General features: G+C 40.8%; 2 protein-coding genes across 4 annotated transcripts; one reads left to right on the top strand and one right to left on the bottom strand.

Annotated features, from left to right (window-relative positions):
• Positions 1–1,973: 1,973 nt before the first annotated feature.
• GON7 (GON7 subunit of KEOPS complex) lies at positions 1,974–5,663 on the bottom strand. The gene is made up of 2 exons (XM_060165786.1): positions 5,415–5,663; positions 1,974–2,861 (listed from the first exon to the last, which is right to left on the bottom strand). The coding sequence occupies exons 1-2, from the start codon at positions 5,620–5,622 to the stop codon at positions 2,767–2,769; spliced, it is 303 nt and encodes a 100-aa protein (XP_060021769.1). The 5' UTR covers positions 5,623–5,663; the 3' UTR covers positions 1,974–2,766.
• A 170-nt stretch (positions 5,664–5,833) lies between these two features.
• Positions 5,834–22,140, top strand: UBR7 (ubiquitin protein ligase E3 component n-recognin 7). Of its 3 annotated transcripts, XM_060166632.1 has the most exons (12): positions 5,889–6,026; positions 7,132–7,429; positions 8,434–8,567; positions 9,405–9,465; positions 10,341–10,436; positions 11,384–11,437; positions 11,971–12,076; positions 13,272–13,480; positions 13,656–13,805; positions 14,315–14,477; positions 15,506–15,567; positions 19,931–22,140. In XM_060166632.1, the coding sequence occupies exons 2-12, from the start codon at positions 7,424–7,426 to the stop codon at positions 20,021–20,023; spliced, it is 1,134 nt and encodes a 377-aa protein (XP_060022615.1). In that variant the 5' UTR covers positions 5,889–6,026; positions 7,132–7,423; the 3' UTR covers positions 20,024–22,140. The 3 variants fall into 3 exon arrangements, with proteins under 3 accessions (XP_060022534.1, XP_060022699.1, XP_060022615.1); XM_060166551.1 differs by lacking the exon at positions 7,132–7,429 and having other exon boundaries at positions 5,834–6,026; XM_060166716.1 differs by lacking the exons at positions 7,132–7,429; positions 8,434–8,567 and having other exon boundaries at positions 5,846–6,026.
• The last annotated feature ends 838 nt before the right edge of the window (positions 22,141–22,978 follow it).

The raw sequence follows: 22,978 nt of genomic DNA, 5'->3' as shown, positions 1-22,978 counted from the left end.
CCACAGATGTCTCTCATTTTTCCATTTGGAAGAAAACAAACTTTATTTCCTTAAAAATACAAGCCTTCTCAATAAAAGTTTTAAAAAAATATTGCAGGACTTCCCTGGTGGTGCAGTGGTTAAGAATCCGCCTGCTAATGCAGGGGACATGGATTTGAGCCCTGGTCCGGGAAGATCCCACATGCCACAGAGCAACTAAGCCCGTGCGCCACAACTACTGAAGCCCGCGTGCCACAACTACTGAAGCCTGCGTGCCTAGAGCCTGTGCTCCACAACAAAGAGAAGCCACCACAATGAGAAGCCTGTGCACCGCAACAAAGAGTAGCCCCCGCTCACCACAACTAGAGAAAGCCCATGCACAGCAACGAAGACCCAACTGTGCCAAAAAATAAATGAATTTATATATATAAAAAAAAATGTGAGCAGCTTGAAGAAATACTTCTAATAAAGTACATTTTATGAGGGGGTAAGTACAGGGGGCCAGGTTCCACAGAAACATATAGTATGGGGACCTAACATTGTCTCAGAAGCTGAGAAAGTTCTGCTGAAGGAAATGTTTAAATGTTCAAACTTCCTAACTAATATTACAGCCAAGCAACAGTAACCTATTATAAAAGAGTAAAAGTTCTTGTCCTTGGCCACAGAACTCTTAAAATAAGTATTTAATGTGACACAAAAGCACTTACATATATACATATTTGCATATGTCCATATATTTCATATTTAGAACTTCATATTTTAAAAGATTATCTAAGGGCTTCCCTGGTGGCGCAGTGGTTGAGTCCGGCTGCCGATGCAGGGTACATGGGTTCGTGCCCCGGTCCGGGAGGATCCCACATGCCGTGGAGCGGCTGGGCCCGTAAGCCATGGCCGCTGAGGCTGCGCGTCCGGAGCCTGTGCTCCGCAACGGGAGAGGCCACAACAGTGAGAGGCCCGCGTACCACACACACAAAAATAAATAAATAAATAAATAAAAATTACCTAAGTCTAGCATCAAGGTAGGATTAGGTAGGATTGTGGGGTTGACTTTCTTGTATAACAGTAAAGTTGGAGCTGTTTCAGAGAATAACTGTATCCTGTATGCCTGTGGCCAACAGTTTTACCTCTGGTTTTCAGATTAGAAAACCAGTCAAGGCATTTCTTTTCTACTGGTCCTTCAAGCCGGTCCCTCAAACCTTCAAAATCTTTTTTGTCATGCATGTGGCTCACTTAGGAAGACAGTATTAGAATCAGAAAAAGATCGATCAGACCTATAACCCAGACCTCCAAACACTAGACCACAAGCAAAAATATGTTGACATTTCTTCTTCATAAACATACTTACTAAACACAGAAGGAGACAAAATGTTCAGGAGCAAAGTTCAGCTACTACTTTAAAAGTATGAACTATTTTAATTATACAGCTTGTTTTTTTAAGGATTGTATAAAGATAAAAGATTATTACAAATCAGTAACTGAGCTGAAATCCCAATATTAGAGACATTATCACAAACTAAACAAGGTAATTTCTGACCATTTATAAAACTTTTTCTAGTTGGTATTGTTTTAATTACATAAGAGTACTTAGTGGAAGGCTGATGTTCCAAGTAAAACAATACTTTAAAGATATGAAAAGGTGTGTAAATTCAGTTTCCTTAATAGCATGTACTTTGTAAGCTAGAGGTTTCAGAATGTGTAACTGGGAAAGTGCTACGGGAATCTTTCAAAGGCTATGTGTATAACCCAAGCTCTGCCAATAAGCTCTGTAACTCAGGGCAAATACCTCACATTTGATTCACCTCTGAAATAAATCATATAATCTGTAAGGTTACTTCCAACTCTAAAATTCTATGACAATTTGTGTTTCAGTAGGTACATGCTACTTGATTTCTCTGCAGTTTAGCTATCTAAATGAATCAGGAAACACGCAGAATAAATGAAAAATGCCTTAGTCCCTCCGACAAGCAGAAAAGGAATACATACACACACACATATATTTTAGGAATATATACATATGTATATTTAAAGGATTTGATAGTCCTTTGCTAAGCAAAATCAAAGTTTGACTACAGGATGACACGAAATATCTTTTTATATTCAACACAGGTTGCTTACCTAAAGACTTATATTTGTGTTAACATAAATAGCACATCACAGCCTAAAAGCACACCCCATTTATAACTCTCTTAAGGTACAGGTTAAACATATATCCATTGAGTGGTATCGTCTCCAGAAGTCTGCGTACTGGGTGTGAGTGTGGATTCAAGGTTTCCTTGGATCTCTCTCAAGGGTTCTCCTTTCTCTTCAGTATTTCTCTCTATTCCCATTTTACTTCTACTTATACAGAACTGCCATTCTTAAATTTAATACCCAATTTTCACCACTTGTTCATGTCAGTTCCTTGAAATATAATTGTCCATGAACCTTGACATGTACTTTTTATAACAGAAGCTAAAAGATGTAGACATCACACAATTTAATCCAGAGGGTATTTAAAAAGTATAAAGAAAGAATTCAGTTGCCAACATAGTGGATTTTATACATTATTAAATGTCTATTTTATCTCCATGGTCTGAAACTTACTTCTCACTCAAGAAAAAAGATTCCTTTCTAAACATTTATTCTATCTTTCTTTGATGGAAACAGCAGAAAAGCTTCTTCTTTGACAAAATTGTCCCAGGGGAACAAAGCAAATGCTTTCCAAATTAGAGCACAAGTCTTCCTTAAATGTCAGTGTGTGATAAATAAGATATCATAGCAGTCTTTTAAATTTCATAAAAGCTACAGTTAAGTTGGTGTTTTTGGCCGTTTTGCAGAGGGTCCATCTGAGTTAGTTCTGTTATCAACGTTATTTTCATCTTCTGCATCATCTTCATCATCACCTTTTAAAATAAATATTTGTTGTATGACAATATGTTCATTGGTTGAAAGAAATATACATAGCTAAAGCAGCTGATAATAAGACCATTTCACTTTAGGGATTAATAGAACAATGGATATATCAAATTAGAAATATGTACAGTTAAAAAGACTTTGGGAATTTTGGTGTTTAAAACCTTTCTTTTCTATCAGTTTTTTTTTGAGATATGATTCATATACCATAAAATTCACTTTCAAAGCGTACAGTTTATTTAGATATTCACTAGGTTGGGCCACCATCACCACTAATTCCAGGACACTTTTCATCTTCCCAGAAAGAAATTTCATACAAATTAGCAGTCACTTCCCATTCCCCTCAGTCCTTGGCAGCCACTAATCTACTTTCCTATCTCTTAGATTTGTCTATTGTGGACACTTCATACAAATGAATCGTAAAACATGTGGCCTTTTGTGTCTGCCTTCTTTCACTTATCATGTTTTCAGAGTTCATTCATATTGTATAGCATTTATCAGTACTTCATTCCTTTCTGTTGCTGAGTAATATCCATTGTATGGATATATATTTTGTTTATCTACTCATGAGCTGATGGACATCTGTGTTGTTTCCACTTTTTAGCTATTATGAATAATGCAGCTATGAACATTTGTGCGTTTGTTTTTAATGGGAACATGTTTCCAGTTCTCTCGGGAGAACGAGGAGTGGAACTAGGAATCCGTAGGAGTAGAATTGCTAGGTCGTACGACAAATTTATGTTTAACTTTTTGAGGAACTGACAAAGTGTTCTCCAAAGAAGGTACACCATTTTGCATTTCCACCCGCAGTGTATGAGGGCTCCAATTTCTTCACATCCTAGCCAAGACTTGTTATTGTTCTTTCTGATTACAGCCTTCCTAGTGGGCATGGCATGGTATGTCACTGCGGCTTTGATTTGCCTTTCCCTGAAAGTCAATGATGTTGAGCATCTTTTCAGGTGCTTTCTGGCCATTTGTATATCTTATCTGGAGATAAGATATTCAAGTCTTCTGCACATTTGGTAACTGGATTCTTTTTTTTTTTTTTTGGTCATTATGATGACTTTTTTTCAATTGAAGTATAATTGACCCACAACACTGTTAGCTCCAGGTGCACAACACAGTGACTCAATACTTCTGTACATTACAAAATGATCACCACTCTTTGTCTTTCTAGTGTTGCGTTCTACCACTTTTCTTTCATAATTGTTACATTTTTAAAATTCTGTATTTGTTAAGATATGATTCATATAAGATAAAATCTGTCATTTTAATCTCTACAGCTTTTAACAAAGGAAATTCAAACAGAAGCTTTATAGGGACCTCATTAAATATACAAAAGCATGTCTTCCTGTATGAAGATATTACTGACCCACTATTAGTAGAACAGACAGCAGTTACTTTTCCAGTAAGTAATTTTATATATATATATTTATATATATATTTATATATATTTATATATATATTTATATATATTTATATATATTTATATATATATTTATATATATATTCATATATATTTATATATATATTTATATATATATTTATATATATATTTATATATTTATATATATTTATATATATATTTATATATATATAAAAATGGCTCTACCTATACCTGTCCTTATTCCAATGATAATATTTTCAACGGATCAGAGAGGAACTTTTGGAGGCAAGAACCAGGACTTCTCTCTCATGGAAACAATCTATTATCTGAAGTTCGTGTAATATTCTGAATTGGTTCCTTCACATTATCTGGCAATCAAGATGTAAACAAGATGGAAAGGAAAGTACAGTACAGTTTAAGCTCCTCTACAGAGAAATTAAGTCCTGATTCTAATATTTAGTTCTTAGGTTCTTCAGCTCAGGGTAGTCAAGACAAGACTTAAAAAAAACGAATACACTTAAATTTCCCTTTTCTACTTTCAAACTGCACCTACAAAACTGGGAAAGGAAAGGAGTCCCTGAGAGTTAAGACTTGTTCATCTAAAATCTGCTGCAATCTTCGGAACCTGCTCCTATTCTGTGACAGATGGCAGTCTTCCAAACTTGTTCGTAATTTTACACCGGGGAAGATTCCTTTCCATCCTTCAACACCCAGCTTAGAATTCACGCCCTCTCTGAAGTCTTCTTGGGTTCTCTAGGTTTGCAATAGCTGCAGAGGAGCCTAGGGTCATCCTTCTACTCTTTAATAAGAGTGTTTGTCTGTCTAACCCCTCAGCGGTCAGAGTTCCACAAGGACAGGAACTGAGTTTCATTCTTTCTCCAGAGCTCAGCCCAATGACTGGCATAGAGCAGTAGACGTTCAGCACGTTTTTGTGTGTGTGTGATTTAAATGCAAAGAGAATCGTGAAAAGCAGCCCTGGTAAATGAGCCCAGGTACAGCCCAGATCTGGCGGAAGGTGCTAAGAAGTTTTAGTTGGAGTTCTTCCCCCCAGGCTCACTTTCTCCAAGTTTGCCACTCCACGTAGGCTCCCTGAGCAGACTTTCCCTGGGCGCCCCTGCCCACCCATCTGTCGCTCCAGCACCGTCTCAGAACTCACCGTCCAACGCCTTCTCTGGATCCGCCGTCACCCGGTCCTGTGCTTCCCGCTGTACTGGGGAGCCAAGGAGGTTGGTCACCAGCTCCCTCATCTTAGCCACGCCCGACAACAAGCCCTGGAAAGGGTCGGCGACGCCCGGCGCCTCACAGGGCACCCGTAGCTGCTGTCGCTGCCCGTCCTGCCCGACGTACTCGGCCAACAACTCCATGGACACCGCCGAACTTCCAGAGCGCGCAGCGATGACGCGCCACCCGGAAGCGGAAGCCAGCTCGCCGCTGGCGCAGGCGGGAGAAGGGAGAGGAGTAACTTCCGTTTGTCGGGAGTCGCTCCTCCCCCTTCCTTCGCTCCCCGTCTCTGGGATTGGTGCCTGGCACTGAGGCCCCGCCTCCTCCGGCCCCGCCCCTCGCGGCCGCTTTTCCCGCCTCCGCCGGGGCCGAGAGGCGGTCCGGGTGACAGTTGAGAATGGCCGGAGCCGGGGAGCCCGCTGGGCGGCAGTCGGAGCTGGAGCCCGTGGTATCGTTGGTCGACGTACTTGAGGAGGACGAGGAGCTGGAGAATGAGGCGTGCGCCGTCCTGGGCGGAAGCGACTCGGAGAAGTGCTCCTACTCGCAGGTGGGCGCGCGGCCCGGGCCTCGCCTCCCCCGGGCTCCCCTGAACCTTCTCTTCCCCGCTGGACTTACCGTCTTCCCGCCTGCCGCGGCCGGCACCCCCGTGGTGGTCCGGGGCCGCTGTTCGTAGTACGTTTCCCCATCGCAGGCCCAGTTGTTCTATTACCCTTAGTCTCCCGAGCCCCCTTCCTCAGCCTGTGTCCAGCAGGGCTCCCCTCCTTTCTCGGTCTTCCTCCGTCCGCTCCCCCCCGCCCCCACGATTCTCCAGGCTTTGGCCCTGGAGCGGCTGCTCTTTCCTTCCTTTCCCGTCTCTTCTCGGTGCCTCAGCTGCTTTTCACGACATCGTCCCCGTGACCTCTCACATCCAGACATCTTTGTCTCTACTTTTCGCATCTTTAGAGCATTTATTAGGAATCGAATGGGAGAGTCAAAACAGAGTTAAAGGAGAGAGCTCTGGATTTGAAAATCTCCCCGTGTGGGCTGGGCTCTTGGACAGCTGGTTCCTCTGCAATTTAGTTTGACAAGTGCTAGCTGGGTTTTTGGAGAGAAGAAGCAAGTACTGCATCTGTCTGCAGTCTGCCCCCCAGGGGGATAGACCGGGACCCGAACAGCTGGTGGCAGTGGCAGAGGAGGGGAGGGGAGGAGAGAAAGCATTTGGAAGATGTCGTGAACAAGGATTTGAGGGGGTGTGATGTCTTTGTTTGGTGACTCATCCCATATTTGTAGGTACAAAAATGGAGAAAGGTGGGTAGAAGAAAACTAATAAGAGGTGAGAATTGGTAGGAGGAAGAAGGTTACCTTCCAAGGGGGTGGAGTGGAACGCTGAAGGATGTGGAGAGAGATTTGGGGTCATTATGTGGTGCGGACTGAGATCGTAATACCAGTTGTCATCGTTGTCCAGTTGAGTTTACACTGCAAAGTGGTTACATTTTTTTTTAATACACCTTGTGTCAGATGTATTTAATGTTGTCTGGTATTTAAAAACCTTTGGTCACCACTGAAACAACTTTTTCCCTGCTTTCCTTTTTTTAAAAAGTCTGTTTGTAAGTTACCTTTGAAATGTAGTTAGGTTTTTGAAACGGACTTCCTTAACATTTTTTTTATTGTAGTGAAATATGTGGAAAAGTGCACAAACCATGTATAAGTCTTGGGAAAGCATAAACAAAAACACATGCAGGGCTTCCCTGGTGGCACAGTGGTTGAGAGTCCGCCTGGCGATGCAGGGGGCACGGGTTCGTGCCCCGGTCCGGGAGGATCCCACATGCCGCTGAGCAGCTGGGCCCGTGAGCCATGGCCGCTGAGCCTGCGCGTCCGGAGCCTGTGCTCCGCAACGGGAGAGGCCACAACAGTGAGAGGCCCGCTTACCACAAAAAATAAAAAATAAAAAAAATAAACAAACACATGCAGGTAACGTACTACCCAGATCAAGAAATAGAACATTACCGGCATACCAGAAGCTTCCTTGTATCTTCCTTGTGTCTCCCCGCTTCCCAGAAGAGGGTACTATCCATTATCAGGATTTGCTTGTTTTTCTTTCAGCTTTTTATTTTGAAACATTTTAAGTCTACAGATAAGTTGAAAGAATAATATTATGAACACCTGTGTACTTTCACATATATTCACTTTTTAACATTTTACAACATTTGTTTTTTCTTTTACCCCTTCATTGTAATAGACTTTCTTTTTTCTTTTTTCCTCAGCCACTTGAAAATAAGTTGCAGACCATGACACTACACCTCTGAATACTTCAGCATACATCTAAAAATCAAAGGGATTCATTTAATGCATTGGTTTTCTCTTTGGTGGAACCACAAGCATTTTCCAAAATTAAGTATGATTATTACTTACATAAACTTAGACACATTCTCCTACATTTTTTTTTTTTTTTTTTTTTTTTTTTTTTTTTGCGGTACGTGGGCCTCTCACTGTTGTGGTCTCTCCTGTTGCGGAGCACAGGCTCCGGATGCACAGGCTCAGCGGCCATGGCTCACGGGCCCAGCCGCTCCGCGGCATGTGGGATCTTCCCAGACCGGGGCACGAACCCGTGTCCCCTGCATTGGCAGGCGGACTCTCAACCACTGCGCCACCAGGGAAGCCCTCTCCTACATTTTTCTGTGTTGAAATGATTAAGCAGACCAGCTTATTCACAGCTGACTGAAAATATTAAACTTCTTTCTATCACTTTAAGAAAAGATTATATGAAAACAAGCACTAGTGTATGAAACATGCAACAGTGTTTTGGTATTCTGTTGAATAAGCTTTTTTATTAGCCTCAGTGTTTTTTACAGGAAAATCTTGACCACAGGTAATCTGATTTCAGTTATTTCTTAGATCACAGTATGGGCATTAGGTGACTCTGCCATGTTTCTTCAATTTTTTCTCTCTTTTTCCATTGTGGGGCTGTCTTTTAGGGCTCAGTAAAGAGACAAGCACTATATGCCTGTAGTACCTGCACCCCAGAGGGAGAAGAACCAGCAGGAATTTGCCTAGCTTGCAGTTATGAATGTCATGGAAGTCATAAACTTTTTGAGCTATACACAAAAAGGTAAAATGGTCAGAGACTGATGCTGAATGCTTTTCAAATATTTAGATTCTTTTCCAGCTGCACTTTTTTTCTTAATCTTTTTTTTTTTGCATTCAAAGTAGTTGTGCACTGGTAAAATGTAATGTGTTTTTATATAATATAATTGGAGAGAGCAGTTTTTCCAGAGGGTCTTTTTTTTGAAATTAATTAATTAATTTTATTTATTTATTTTTGGCTGTGTTGGGTCTTTGTTGCTGCATGCAGGCTTTCTCTAGTTGTGGAGAGCAGGGGCTACTCTTTGTTGCGGTGCATGGGCTTCTTATTGCGGTGGCTTTTGCTGCAGAGCATAGGCTCTAGGAGCGTAGGCTTCAGTAGTTGTGGCACATGGGCTCAGTAGTTGTGGCGCACGGGCTTAGTTGCTCCGCGGCATGTGGGATCTTCCCGGACCAGGGCTCGAACCTGTGTCCCCTGCATGGGCAGGCAGATTCTCAACCACTGCGCCACCTGGGAAGCCTGGCAGGCAGATTCTTAACCACCGCGCCACCAGGGAAGTCCCCAGAGGGCCCTTTAAAATAAAATTATGGTGCAAACTCAACTACTCCTGCTGCTCTGCCATGATTTTATTAGTGTTTGTGTAATATAGATAGTTGTCTTTATGCATGTTAATCTCTAGAATTATTAAATCTTTTATTGTTATGTGCTTGGAGAAATTCTGGATTGGATACATGAACAACAACCAAGGTCACTTTTTAGATCCTAGAAGCCAGTTGAAAGGGAAGAGGCTATGACATGAATTTAAAGAGTAAGTCATTAGATTTAGAAGAAAAATTAAAATCGGCTCTTCCTTCTTTGTTTCAGAAATTTTCGTTGTGATTGTGGAAACAGCAAGTTTAAAAATTTGGAATGCAAATTATTTCCTGTAAGTAAGCACCGTAACTATAAATGCATGAAAAGTAGCTGAGATTGATATTTGTCCAAGTGGATAAAAATCAAGTATTTTCCAAAAAGGAAGTTCTTATGCTTATTCTTTGTAAATGGAAAAATCAGTATTAGACTGTATCCCATTTATTACTTTTTGGAAAACTAAGTAACCTTTTCAGAGCCTACAATATAGATTGTAATTAATATGAAGGGTTTGTGGGGGAATGTTCTAAAGTGATTCAGGTTTAGTTATGTTGATTATGCTTATGCTTTAAGGTTTTTAAAGCAAAGGGGATGACTTTAAAAACTGAATAAATAAAACTTGGTAATAATGAGTGGGTTATGTGCACTCAGAAGTTTTTCAGTGCTTTTTGGATTAAAAAAACTATGCTTATTCGCTAACTTTCAATGAAATAACAGAAATGAAAGAGAAAATAAGGGACTTTACATTGTTCAATCGTATTGCTAAAACTGTCATGCTTTTTCCCTCCTCAAAGATTATTTTTAGATAATTTCCTTGCCTGCCTCCTAGTAACCTGGGGGCTTTGGCTATCACAGCTGGGCATTAAGAAGTCTTTTGAAATTCTAGGCCAATGTCAGCTTACATAGGTTGATAATTAATATTTATGATTCATTTTCTCCAATTGCTACAAAGAAGACATAGAAAATAAATTTTAACTTTTCCCTGTATCCTGGAAAAAGTATCCCTTTAATAGGAATGAATTTTTTTCCTTTGTACTTTGAAAGTTAAAGACCAGCTTCTGGTGGATGGAGATATTTAATGCACAAATTTATTGAATGCATAAATTTCATGATGCATGAAATTATAGTTAAAGTTAGACCATATTATATATTGAAGTTAATATCTTTCAGGACAAAGCAAAGATAAATTGTGGCAATAAGTACAATGACAACTTTTTTGGATTGTACTGCATTTGCAAGAGACCTTATCCTGATCCTGAAGATGAGGTAAGAGATTTAGAGGTTAGCACCGGGACTGTGTCATCTCTAGCCTTCACTCCTCAGCCTTTTGTCATATTTGACCCTTTAGCTGTTCAGCAGGGATTTGGGGATTGTGAAAGGATTCTAGATGTATCCCTTCTTATGAATCTGGGCTGGAGCTACAACCAGAACAGATCCCAACTATTATTCTCATTCTTACATCATGAGAATGAAATATTGGACAGGACTTTCTCAAGGCCAGAACTTTTTTCCTTTCCCCCCCTCTTTGCCTGCCTGTTTGCTCCATTCCCCTGAACACTTTCCAGAAAATGACCTTCAGTTTCTTGCATCCCTGCAAGGAAAGAAATAGGGTGTACAAACTGGATCCTCTTAAAAATTTCAGTTAGACGTACACACAAAATTTAAAAAGAATTTTTCTTCTTCCTCACTCCTGTACCTTCTTACCTTCCAGAAACAACCACTGTTAACACTTTTTGGTATATGTATTTTTAAACCTTTTTTTGTGCACATATAAGTGGGTGAATGTGAGTTTTAATTTCTAGTTTTCTTTTATTTTGACAAAAGTGAAAATTCTGTGCATTCACATCTGCAACTTGCTGCAATTCGCATTACCTCCCTGGCCCTGGGTTTATGTCTGAAGTGAGAATACATTACTTATTTATAAAGTTTTATGGGAATCATATATTAAGTAACTGATATGAAAGCTTTGATAATTGCTCACAAAGTGCTTATCTTAATGTAATCCTTCTGTAACACCAGTTCATGGAGAATGAACTTCTTTGGCCCCTTGAACTGCTGTTTCTCCCTGTTCCCCTGACTTCTGGCATGTGGATAGCAGTTTTACAGAATTGGTAGAGGATTATTTAATATCTAATTCTAATGTGTGCCAGATCTACTTTGGTATCCCAGAATTCGCTGTAATCATTAGCAAACAAATGGCTTTCCCGTGTTAGATTCCAGATGAGATGATCCAGTGTGTAGTCTGTGAAGACTGGTTCCATGGAAGGGTAAGGAAAGCTTTTACCTTTTAAAGACATTGTCTTTACAGAAAGAGAAAAGATCTTGTCTTTTGGCATTTACTATATTTTACATTATAATTACTCTTCTAAAAATATAGTAAAGATATGATCAGCATACTAGTGCAATATGTTTCTTTCCCCCAGCTGCATTGGGTCTTCGTTGCTGCGCACGGGCTTTCTCTAGTTGCGGCGAGTGGGGGCTACTCTTTGTTGTGGTGCGCGGGCTTCTCATTGCGGTGGCTTCTCTTTGTTGCGGAGCATGGGCTTTAGGCGCTTGGGCTTCAGCAGTTGCGACGCGTGGGCTCTAGGGTGCAGGCTCAGTGGTTATGGCGCACCGGTTTAGTTGCTCCACGGCATGTGGGATCTTCCCGGATCAGGGATCGAACCCGTGTCCCCTGTATTGTCAGGCGGATTCTTAACCACTGTGCCACCAGGGAAGTCCCGCAATATTTTATAAAATAATGGGCTTTTTGGACAACTTGGTGATCACAAGGAAAATGTTCGATTTTCTGTGTTCACAGCATCTTGGTGCCGTTCCCCCTGAGAGTGGAGATTTCCAAGAGATGGTGTGCCAGGCTTGCATGAAACGCTGTTCTTTTTTGTGGGCTTATGCTGCACACTTGGCAGGTAAATGTCTCTGTGGAGTTGGTATTCCACCAACTTGTGCTGTATGTTCAGAACAATTTGTATGTTCAGTACATAATTTTTATCAACTAGTTTTAATTGGACTCTGTGGAAAAAAGTATAAGATCTGTTCCTTCTCCACAAGGTGCTTATAGATAGATTGGGAGACTACCAAGAACAAATTTGTACTTAAATGGCGTGATACAGAGTATGGATGAGACCAGAATTAGAGAAAATGGAGGAAGCAGTTTTGAACGGGATTTTGAAAGATAAAGAGATAAACATTGTTCTTAAATGTAAGACATGCTATTGGTTGGGGAGAGGGTGGTGGTATAGTTTGTCATATAGTGCTTTTATTATACTCTAAGAAATTGACCCCAAACCACTAATCAGCAATGAACGTTCTTGAGGCATTAAATATTTTATTTTATTTGTAATGCTATATGTGTTAATTTATTTTTAAAGTGTCAGTTGTCTCCTGCTCTGGCCTCATAATTTCTTGCCCTTCTCACCTTTAGGGAACACTTCACCATACAAACCACAAGTAGCATCAGACATTTTGATTTGTCTCGAAGCTCTTAACCTTGGTGTGCTTCCTTTCTGTTCATACCCTTTACAATTAAATCTCACTTTCTGCTGGACGTGAATTTATTTCACATTCATCAGGTTTTCTTAACAGTTCCCCTCTGCCCCTCCTTCATTCCTTCCCTGTCAGCAGATGGCCTCATTTCCTACTAAACTGAAATGCCATCATGCAAACTGAGTTCCCTTATCATTTCTCTTCTCTCCACAGTATTTCTGTCTCTACACGCACCCTTTCTGATTTCCTTCTCTCATAAAGAAAAGCTGTTGTTTTTTCTAAAACTGCCCTTCTACCTCTATTTGCAGTTAAATCTCTTCCTATTGCCTCTTGCTTCTTGAGGTGTCCCTGTCTTTAACATCTATAGCATTTTTTTTTCTCCTTTACATAGAAATTGCTTAAGTAGTGATTGGTATTTTTAAATGATCTTTTCAGTTATTTGACTCTTTGGATTACGCAGGCATAAACTAAAAAAGTGTTATTTCCTTTCTTATTATTCCAGAGATTAAGGTTGACTTTCTCCTTTTCCAGATTCTGAAGTATGTTTTAATCAGACCAAGTGATTTCATTGGCTAACTGGTCTGTGGATATGTGTGTGTTTTTTCATTGAACCCACAGTAACCAAAGTAACTGCTGAAGATGATGGGTTGCTGCTGAATGTTGATGCGGTAGGTGACCAGGAAGTTATCCAACCTGAAAATGGAGCTCATCATGATGGTGCCCTCAAAGAGGATGTTCCAGATCATGGAAAGGCTGCTGAGAAGGAAGTTAAAGCAGAGCAGATGAACGAACCATGTACCAGCTCTAGTTCTGAAGCTGATCTCCAGGTAACATGAAATCTGAGCTATAAAAGAAATAAAACTTAAGCAAAATTAATTCTGTAACCTATATAGCTTTGGGTTTCAGTTGTACCCTTTGCCTAAAGAAATCCTTTGACAAAATCTAAACTATGAAAACTATGATAGTTTAAAAAACACACTTCAAAACTTAATTTAATTTCAGACAGCATTTAAGAATCAACATCTCAACACAGAATCACAGTCTGGCTGCAAACTTGAGGAGCTTAAAGCTAAGCAGTTTATAAAGAAAGACACTGCCACCTATTGGCCCCTGAACTGGCGTAGCAAGTTATGTACCTGCAAAGACTGTATGGTAAGTACCTGATCAAGTTTCAATATTAGTATGTTTTGTGGACTGATGTCTAAAATAAGAGCACCTGAAAAGTATATTTATGAAACTGATATTAGAGTATAGAGAACTGAAAATTTTTTTATATTAAGCAAATTTATGAAATAGTATTTGCAGTCTGAATGCTTATGGAAGAAATTAAGAATTATGCAATACTTTTTATTAGCTTCATTTCAGTGGAAAATAGCTTATCTTTTTTATATCATAGAATTGCTTGGAAACACGTATTACTTGAAATTTACAGTAAGTCAGTGGTTTTTAAATAAACATCTCTTAGATCGTATAATATCTACTGGGAAGTTGGGAGGTTTCTAAAAGATTTGGGCAAAAAGAATAAAACATTCAAGCAACTCTGCTAAAAGGGTCAGGTTTTTCTGGGTATTATTTAAATAAATTTTTAGTGATTCTCATGAGGTTGACTTTCTGAGAATGACATACAGTTCTAATGGGGAAACTGGTTTTATTTTTTAAAGAAAATGTATGGCGATCTAGATGTCCTGTTCCTGACAGATGAATGTGACACAGTTCTGGCTTATGAAAACAAAGGCAAGGTTGACCAGGCAGCTGACAGTAGAGACCCTCTAATGGACACCCTTAACAGCATGAACAGAGTCCAGCAAGTGGAACTTATTTGTGGTAAATATTGTTTGTGAAAGTTCATGAAGTTCATGAAGTTTCCTTCACCATTAAAATACTTATGTATAAGGAAGACAACTAATAACCTATTTTAATTTAACACAAAGATGGTTTAAATTTGGAATTGTATAGTAGGCCTCACCTACACTTGCTTGATTGTAATGTTGCTGGGTATTTAGCTGCTATTTCCATTGAATTAGGGTTACATGCTAGAATAATTACATGCTTGAGAAACCATAACATGCTATTTTGATTAAGGATAGATGTATGAGTAAAGAATAAAAGGAAATCAATTTCTTTTTCCATCCACTGAAATAATTTTCATTGAACATTACATGTCATCTTTTTGAGCAAAGCATGCCATCTTTTTGACAGTTCTTGAGGATACTTCAGTGGTTCACAGGAAACCACTAGAGGGGAAACATTCCCAAATCCTTAATTACAGGCTTTTACATTTTTTCCCCCAGTATGCGCAGCCTATTTTAGTGATTTCCATCCTAGCCATTTCTACTCGGATGCCACCACTTTTGTGCCCCTTTTTGGACATTGATTATTCCTGTCTTGTATTTGTAACTGTTTGATTAATTTCCTTTTACCTTTATTGGAGTAAAAGCTTTCCGAGGATAGAGGCTGCATCTAAAACATTTTTGTAGCCCTCAAGGTGCCTTGTACATAATATAAATTGTTGAGTGAGTGCACGAGTTTTAAAACTTAATGTTTGACAAGTCCAAGATATTTCAAGCACTAGAATTCCAGAGAGATGGAAAACTTTAAAAAAAATTCTTAGCTAATCATTTTGGGAATGAGGATATCTCTGTTTTTTGAGGGTTTTTAAATGAAAAAGTGTCCCAGATGTCAAAATGGAGGAATTTGAGAGAAATTGAGAACAAGTTTCTATGCAGATTTCACTTAAAGAAAAATGTGGTTTAGACTAACATACTCAAATGTCAATGGTCAAGAAATATTTTGTTTCTAAATGCAAATGGCTTATCTAAAGTTTATGTCCTTTTTTTGGTGTTTTGATTTAGAATACAATGACTTGAAGACTGAACTTAAAGACTATCTCAAGAGATTTGCTGATGAAGGCACAGTAAGTTTAGTTAGACTTTTAATCAGAGCCTTGTATGTTTGGAATAAAGTATCTTTTTTATTGAAGTATAGTTGATTTACAGTATTATTTTAGTTTCAGGTGTATAACATAGTGATTCAACATGTTTATAGATTATACTCCATTTAAAGTTATTATAAAATATTGGCTACATTCCTTGTGCTGTACAATATATCCCTGTAGCTTGTTTATTTTATACATAGTAGTTTATGCCACTTAATCCCCTACCCTTCACTTGCCCCTCCTCCTCCCTCTCTCCACTGGTAACCACTAGTTTGATCTTTATATCTGTGAGTCTGTTTTGTTATATTCATTTGTTTTATTTTTTAGACTCTACATATAAATGATAACATGTAATATTTATCTTTCTCTGACTTATTTCACTAAACATAATAACACCCTCTAGGTCCATCCATGTTGTTGCAAATGGCAGAATTTCATTCTTTTTTATGGCTAATATTCCATTGTGTGTGTGTGTGCCACATCTTCTTTAACCATTCTTCTGTTGATGGACACTTAGGTTGCTTCCATATCTTGGCTATTGTAAATGATGCTGCTGTGAACATTAGGGTGCATGTATCTTTTCAAATTAGTGTTTTCAGTTTCTTGGATACATACCCAGAAGTGGGATTGCTGGATCATATGGTAGTTCTCGTTTTAGGTTTTTGAGGAACCTCCATACTGTTTTCCATAGTTCATTTTCTTTGATGAAGAAGATGACTGAGAGCTTAATGCAGGCAGAGGAAAGGGAAATCAATAGTAGTGAAACACCAGTGGACTAGCCACATCAGGAGTCCTTCCCAACCCTCTAGATGAGAGACGGAGCAGTCATGCCTGATCTGGAGAGAATCGTAGCTTAGGAGAGGGCCATTGGATCAGCCATACTGATTCTCTCAGTCCTGACCTTCAAGCAGGGATTTTTGGAGAAGGAAGGAAAAATGAAAGCCAGACCGCTTTTCTGTGATTTTTGAGTTCTAGTTTAAAATAAAACAACTTTATATTGGGGGGCTAAAACATTTCTCTTGCTGGTTAGGACGGTCTATATGCTTTTAAGGGTGACACTAACTCTATAACGTATAAATTTTTTTTTTTTTTTTTTTTTGGCCACGTGGCACGTGAGATCTTAGTTCCCTGACCAGGTATGAGCCTATGCCCCCTGCAGTGGAAGCAAGGAGTCCTAACCACTGGAACGCCAGGGAATTCCCATGTAATCTTTTAAAATAGTTTTCCAGGGACTTCCCTGCTGGTCCAGTGGTTAAGACAACACACTTCCACTGCAGGGGGCGTGGGTTCGATCCCTGGTCGGGGAACTAAGATCCCACATGTCACGGGGTGCAGCCAAAAAATAAATAAATAGATAAAATAGTTTTCCAGATGAATTTACAAATACCTCCTAGCCCTTTACTACTCATACATTTATGATGGACTTTTTCTTCTAAAATACTTCTTTATCTTCCAAAGGCAGATATAAAGCAAAACTTTTCTTTTCGTGGCCTACAGTTGTCCTTCTGGACAGAAAATGTTTTGCTCTGCTATAGCTAGACAGACAAATGAAGTCAGACATGGGTCTGACGGACACTCGGGACGTGCCCGGAAACTTGTTTTCTTGGAAGAAGTCTCTGCCAACCAAGTGCTTTCTCATAAATGTGGGAAGAACTTGTAGCTGCCTGGATATCTGGCAATGCTGCCTTTCTGCAAAATGAATTGTGAAGTCCAAAGTTAAAGAGACTTCCTAAATGGTTTTCTCATTTTTAGAGAATGTTCCTCACTGTCACTAGGGACGGACGTCTTCCTGCTTCCCAGCAGCTCTTAACAGACAGTTATTCTCGTTTCTGTTGCAAAGGCTGTCCTCTGCTTAATGCAGCCTCAGGCTTCTCTCTTACTGGAACTAAGAGGGTCTGTGGGTGTAACTGTTTTGGGGTTTTTTTGTTCTTTTTTTTAAATAAATTTATTTATATATTTTTGGCTGCATTGGGTCCTCGTTGCTGCATGCGGGCCTCACACTGTAGTGGCTTCTCCTGGTGCAGAGCATGGGCTCTAGGCACGCGGGCTTCAGTAGCTGTGGCACATGGGCTCAGTAGTTGTGGCTCGCGAGCTCCAGAGTGCAGGTTCAGTAGTTGTGGTGCACGGGCTTAGTTGCTCCACGGCATGTGGGATCCTCCTGGACCAGGGATCGAACCCGTGTCCCCTGCATTGGCAGGCGGACTCTCAACCACTGCGCCACCAGGGAAGCCCCGGGTGTAACTGTTTTAACCTTGGCACTGTTAGTGGACGTTCAGGGTCTTTCAGTTGTGTCAAAGCACATGCTCTTGCCTCTGCTTTTGTGTAGTTTGTGGTTGCTGTGCTCTTTATTGATTTTATTACACACACACTTAAATTCATGTAAAAGAAAAAAAGTAGGTATGTTGTCTTTTTCCATTCATATTTGAAACAATTTTATCCAGTCTTCACATGTGTCTCCAGTGTATGGATCTTTGTGACAGCTAGAGCCATTCTTTATGAGTTTGAGATTATCTGATGTGATGACTTAAAAGGACAGAAAAATATTTTTTATTGTTTGTTTTCGACATTACAAACACCTTAAGTTGTCATAAAGCTCATCTGCTTTGGTTGTATTTGGCTATAGAAGAGAATGCTAATAAGGTCTGGGTGTTGTCAAATGAGGGACTGCCCTTTATTTAATGTTTGTGTCTGACTAAAAACTAATAATAACACTTAGACACTACAAATTTTCTAGGACAAACCAATAAAATGATTCATTATTGGACCCAGGTATTTATTCTTTAACATTTCTACTCTGCATATTGGCTGTGACCATTTGAGGATGCCTAGAAACTCTAAAGATTACACACTCTAATTTGTGGGCTTTAGGTCTCCTCCTACTGTTTCCTTGCCAGAGAAATGTCCTTGTGTTGCCTTTCAGCGTTTAATGTTTGATCTGAGCTGGGGCAGATCCCTCACACTGGAACTCCCCAGTATCCTATTTACTAGCATTTATAAGTGTGCATTCCCAAGCCCAGGGCCCTAGAGCTCTGAGCTGTGGTTGCCTCAGAGTGCGTTAGCATCTCTATCTTGAGTCTGTGAGGGGTTCTAATTCCTCACAGGTTGACCCCCGGCTGACTCTTGGTGCCTGTGAGACTGGTGTGTCAGCTGCCAGTCTGGTGTGGAGTTCTTTCATTTCGAGGAGTTGTCAGATCATGTCTCCCCCCAGTGAGTTATTCAGGTTGCCTGTGCCATTTGGGGATGTCGCGCTCTTACCCCTGGGGAGTGGAGAGGGCAGTTTTCGCTTTACACACAAGTATTTGTCCTCTTTCTTACTTCTCTCTCTCTCTCTCTCTCTCTCTCTCTCTCTCTCTCTCTCTCTGTCTCTCCCTCTTGCTCACTGTATTACAGTGCTTTCTTTTTCTTTTTCTCTTTCCCTCCCTCTCCCCGCCCCACCTTTATTCCTTTATAATAATAAGAATGTGTTACCTTTGTAATTAAAAACCATGTTAACAAACCTGTCAGTTGCAGCACAGACTCACTCTTGGGGTGAGCAGGGACTCCTTCCGGGTAGGCCTGGTTTACTTTTTTATCCATATTTCCCCTTATTTTCTTATTTTTGATATTTTATTTTGCTAATAGAAACACTTCTATGTGATGTTCTAGTCCTTTTTCCGATAAAATACAAGATAAATTTCTCATTTTTATTGCATAACATGATTATTCCATTTACTGGGGGTACTGCTTCCATAGTTTTTGCCAATTATTTTTCTATTTATATAGCAAACATCTTTAATTTTGGACTCTTGAAGAGGGAAGAGTTTGGGGGTTCCTTTTTTTTCAGTAAAGGAGAGAGCACAGATCTCAAAAAAAGCAGATTGTTTGCTGTGGGTGCTTCTGCGGGACTGAAGGACGTTCCCGAGACGGCTGTGTCGTGGGGAGAGCAGTGGCCTCGGGAGACCGTTGGTCACCTAGTTTTCATCCTGGCTCTGCCCCTTGTCTTCTCAGCTGATATTCACTGAGAACTTGCTCTGTGCTGGGCAGTGTTTCACAGGTGTTACATCTCATCTGCTCTTCAAACGGCCCTGTTAGGTGGGTGCTGCTTTCATCTCATTTTAATGAGGAAACCAAGGGCGGTGGTGGAACCCACGCTCCGTACCAGTGTGCTGTCTGCCTACCGCGTGACTCTGACTGGCCAGTCTCTGAGCCAGGATGAGCTTGTCTATGCAATGGAGATAGGATAATTAATTACACATTAACACAGTCCTTATCAGCAGTACTGTTGGACTTGATTGTGAATGTTACAACCAGTTAGTGCTGTTCTGTGATGTTCCCTTTCCTAATTTTCGCTCTCCCTCAACAGGTGGTTAAGAGAGAGGACATCCAGCAGTTCTTTGAAGAATTTCAGTCAAAAAAGAGAAGAAGAGTGGATGGGATGCAGTATTATTGCAGCTAGACTGGAATATGGCGCCTTCTCGTCCAGCCAGTGAAGATGCCACTCACTGTTCCAGGGATAAAAGAGGCATATTTCACCTTCGGTCCTCCTTCTGTCCTCCCTGGAGCGTCCTCCTCCTGCTGATTTCACAACCAGCGTTCTTTCTGACTCAGCTAAATGCAGCTCATTCCACAGACTTGAGCCCCACCACGCCAGTCCAGCCAGGGTTATTTGCTCATGAGTATCAAGAAGTTTGATTTGGTTTTGAGAAAGTAAACTAGTTTTTGTTTTCCCTTATGATTTGCTCTTTAACACCCGAGTGTGTCTGCCCTGTCACAGAGCCGCTGTCTTCCAGGACCTGCTCTGTCAAGTTCTCTTCCTGTCAGCTCCAACCTCTGTAGATTCCCCCCACCCCTACGATCATGGTGCCTTGGGTCAAAGCTTCCTCAAGCCTGTTCTGCCCCTTCTCCCACATCTCTCTTTTCTGAGCTTTGGTCACAGCTTAGAAGGGATCTCAGAGCTTGCTTCCTCCAGGCCGAACCTCCGGAGTAGCCAGGACTGATGGTTTTCTGGCCTAGATGTTTATCACAGGCAAGGAGATTGGCTGATGGCAGGATTGAGGAAGACTACCTTTGTTACAAATTTTACTAAAAAATTTAAAGTTAAAATTTCATTCACAAGTCTACTGGCACTAGAATATTAGAATTTCAGTACTGTAGTGCTCACAGGGCTTCCTGGAGAAAATCTGCCATTATACTAGTCCCTCTCTACTGCCTAGAAAATAGACCGGGTACTACCCTGTGAAATCATGGTGGTTTACAAAGTCCTCTGGGTTTCTTTATATTATCAGGGATATTCATAAGCCTAGATTATAAACAGACCTATTTTGATATTGTTCTGTTAAGAAAATGGTATTAGAACCCCCAATAAATTATTATTTTTCCCCTTAAATCTGTGTTGAAGAAAAAAGCTACTGGCTTAGCTTACTTGTAGCGAGCAGGGCAGTGAGTGCTCTGTTTTGGGAGACGATGTGGAAGAGATCCCATGTGCAAATGATGAGCTTTATGTATATAAATGTTACTGTCCACAGCTGAGTCCCTAATGACTGTGAGATCTTTTGAAGAACCTCATGGGATGTTGTAGAAAACCCCATATTTGAGGGGATGTCCTTTCAGTTGGTTTGAAATCCCTTTAAAGCCCCTCAGTCTATGTGGAAAACACCTTTTGATAAACAAAGAGCCCTCAGTTGCTCTCTCCCTCTGGAGGAGCGTGGTCTTTCCTGACAGTAGACGACACACTTTGAGGTGTGAGACTATACACATTTGAGGCTTTGGGGCCACAAGTGTATATTAATATTTTTTGTGTGTCCAGCAGTCACAAGTGCCCACCGATCCCTGGATAAGGTGAACTAGGCCTACAGAAAGTCAAGGACTTAAAGAAATAGTACAACTCGTTTTTCTGCATCAAACCTCCTAATTACAGATCCTGATGAAGAGTGACGTGTGGAGCTGGAAGGTCTTGTGGCCACAGGAGATGCCTGTGTGCTCTGAGCTGGCCTTGTAGAAAGGGTGGAAAGGCTAGGGTGAGCGCTCATGGCATCTTCAAGATGGTTTACATCCCCAGCTTGGGAACTCTGTCCCAAGTCTGAGGATTTTTGAACCCCCTCTGCAAGGTGGTACTAGTTGTGTACCGTTGTGGCCTGAAAGTTTATATCTTCTCAGACATTTGATTTAACTATCAGAAAGTTCCTCCCTTCCTTATGACAGCTCAGGACCCAGTCTTGGAGGTGATGCATTACTGTGCAGCACAACACAAATCACCCAGTGGTGAAGGGCTTGTTTTAGGAAAGGTACTGTTCCTTTTACACTAACCAGAAAACCTCTTTTTTTAACCTATTGTTAACAACTAGTTTTCTTATTGACTGTATTGGACTGTCTCTTCTTGTAGAGACTGATTTTGGCCAACATGTGGCAGTTGATATTAATGCATGTTTTATGCAAAACAGGAATATGATATTAGTTACTTTTAAGGAATTCTGGCATTGTATGTGCATTTTTGTAGAATTGTTACTGGACTTATAATTACATACTTAACTCTAATAAGGTTTCTGTAAAATTTAAATAAACCAATTCAGAATAGTGGTTTTTCAGATTGTTTTTAGTCACTTTTTTTTTTTTTAAAGAAGACGTTGCGGGTAGGAGTTTATTAATTTATTTTATTTATTTTGCTGTGTTGGGTCTTCGTTTCTGTGCGAGGGCTTTCTCTAGTTGTGGCAAGCGGGGGCCACTCTTCATCACATTGCGCGGGACTCTCACTGTCACGGCCTCTCTTGTTGCGGAGCACAGGCTCCAGACGCACAGGCTCAGTAGTTGTGGCTCACGGGCCTAGTTGCTCCGCGGCATGTGGGATCCTCCCAGACCAGGGCTCGAGCCCGTGTCCCCTACATTAGCAGGCAGATTCTCAACCACTGCGCCACCAGGGAAGCCCTGTTTTTAGTCACTTTTAAATGTACACAGCCTCCCTTTGCAGGCTCTAAGAAAATGGGTCCACTCTGGCAGCTCTGCCTGCCCTGGGGCCCTGCTGCAGCAGAGGGGATGGTTCCTGTCTCTGCAGCTGTTTTATCAGATTCAACCTGATCCCAGGTCCCGCCAGCAGAGCTCCTTCACTCCCCTCCCCACCCCCACTTTAGGACACCTCTGAGGAGGGAGGTCCCATGATTCCCTCTGGGGCCTAGATGAACAGAGAACAAAGAAATGGGTGGTCATGACCTACCGCAATGTGTTCAGGTCCTGCTGTGTGCAAGGGAGAGGGCTGGGAGCCCACAGGCCAAGGAAGAGATGAGGTCCACCTCCATGGTAGCCATTATTTCCAAAGTAAATGTGAGAACAAACCAAGACGCCTGTGCAGAGGCCCATCTTTGGCCTCCCCGCAGCTCTCGCTTCCTTGGAAATGATTCACACTTGAGGTCATCACCCG

This window comes from Lagenorhynchus albirostris, chromosome 1, assembly GCF_949774975.1.
Source record: "Lagenorhynchus albirostris chromosome 1, mLagAlb1.1, whole genome shotgun sequence".
NCBI lineage: Eukaryota > Metazoa > Chordata > Mammalia > Artiodactyla > Delphinidae > Lagenorhynchus > Lagenorhynchus albirostris.
Note: the sequence above shows the minus strand (reverse complement) of the source record. Positions and strands in the feature narration are given on the sequence as shown.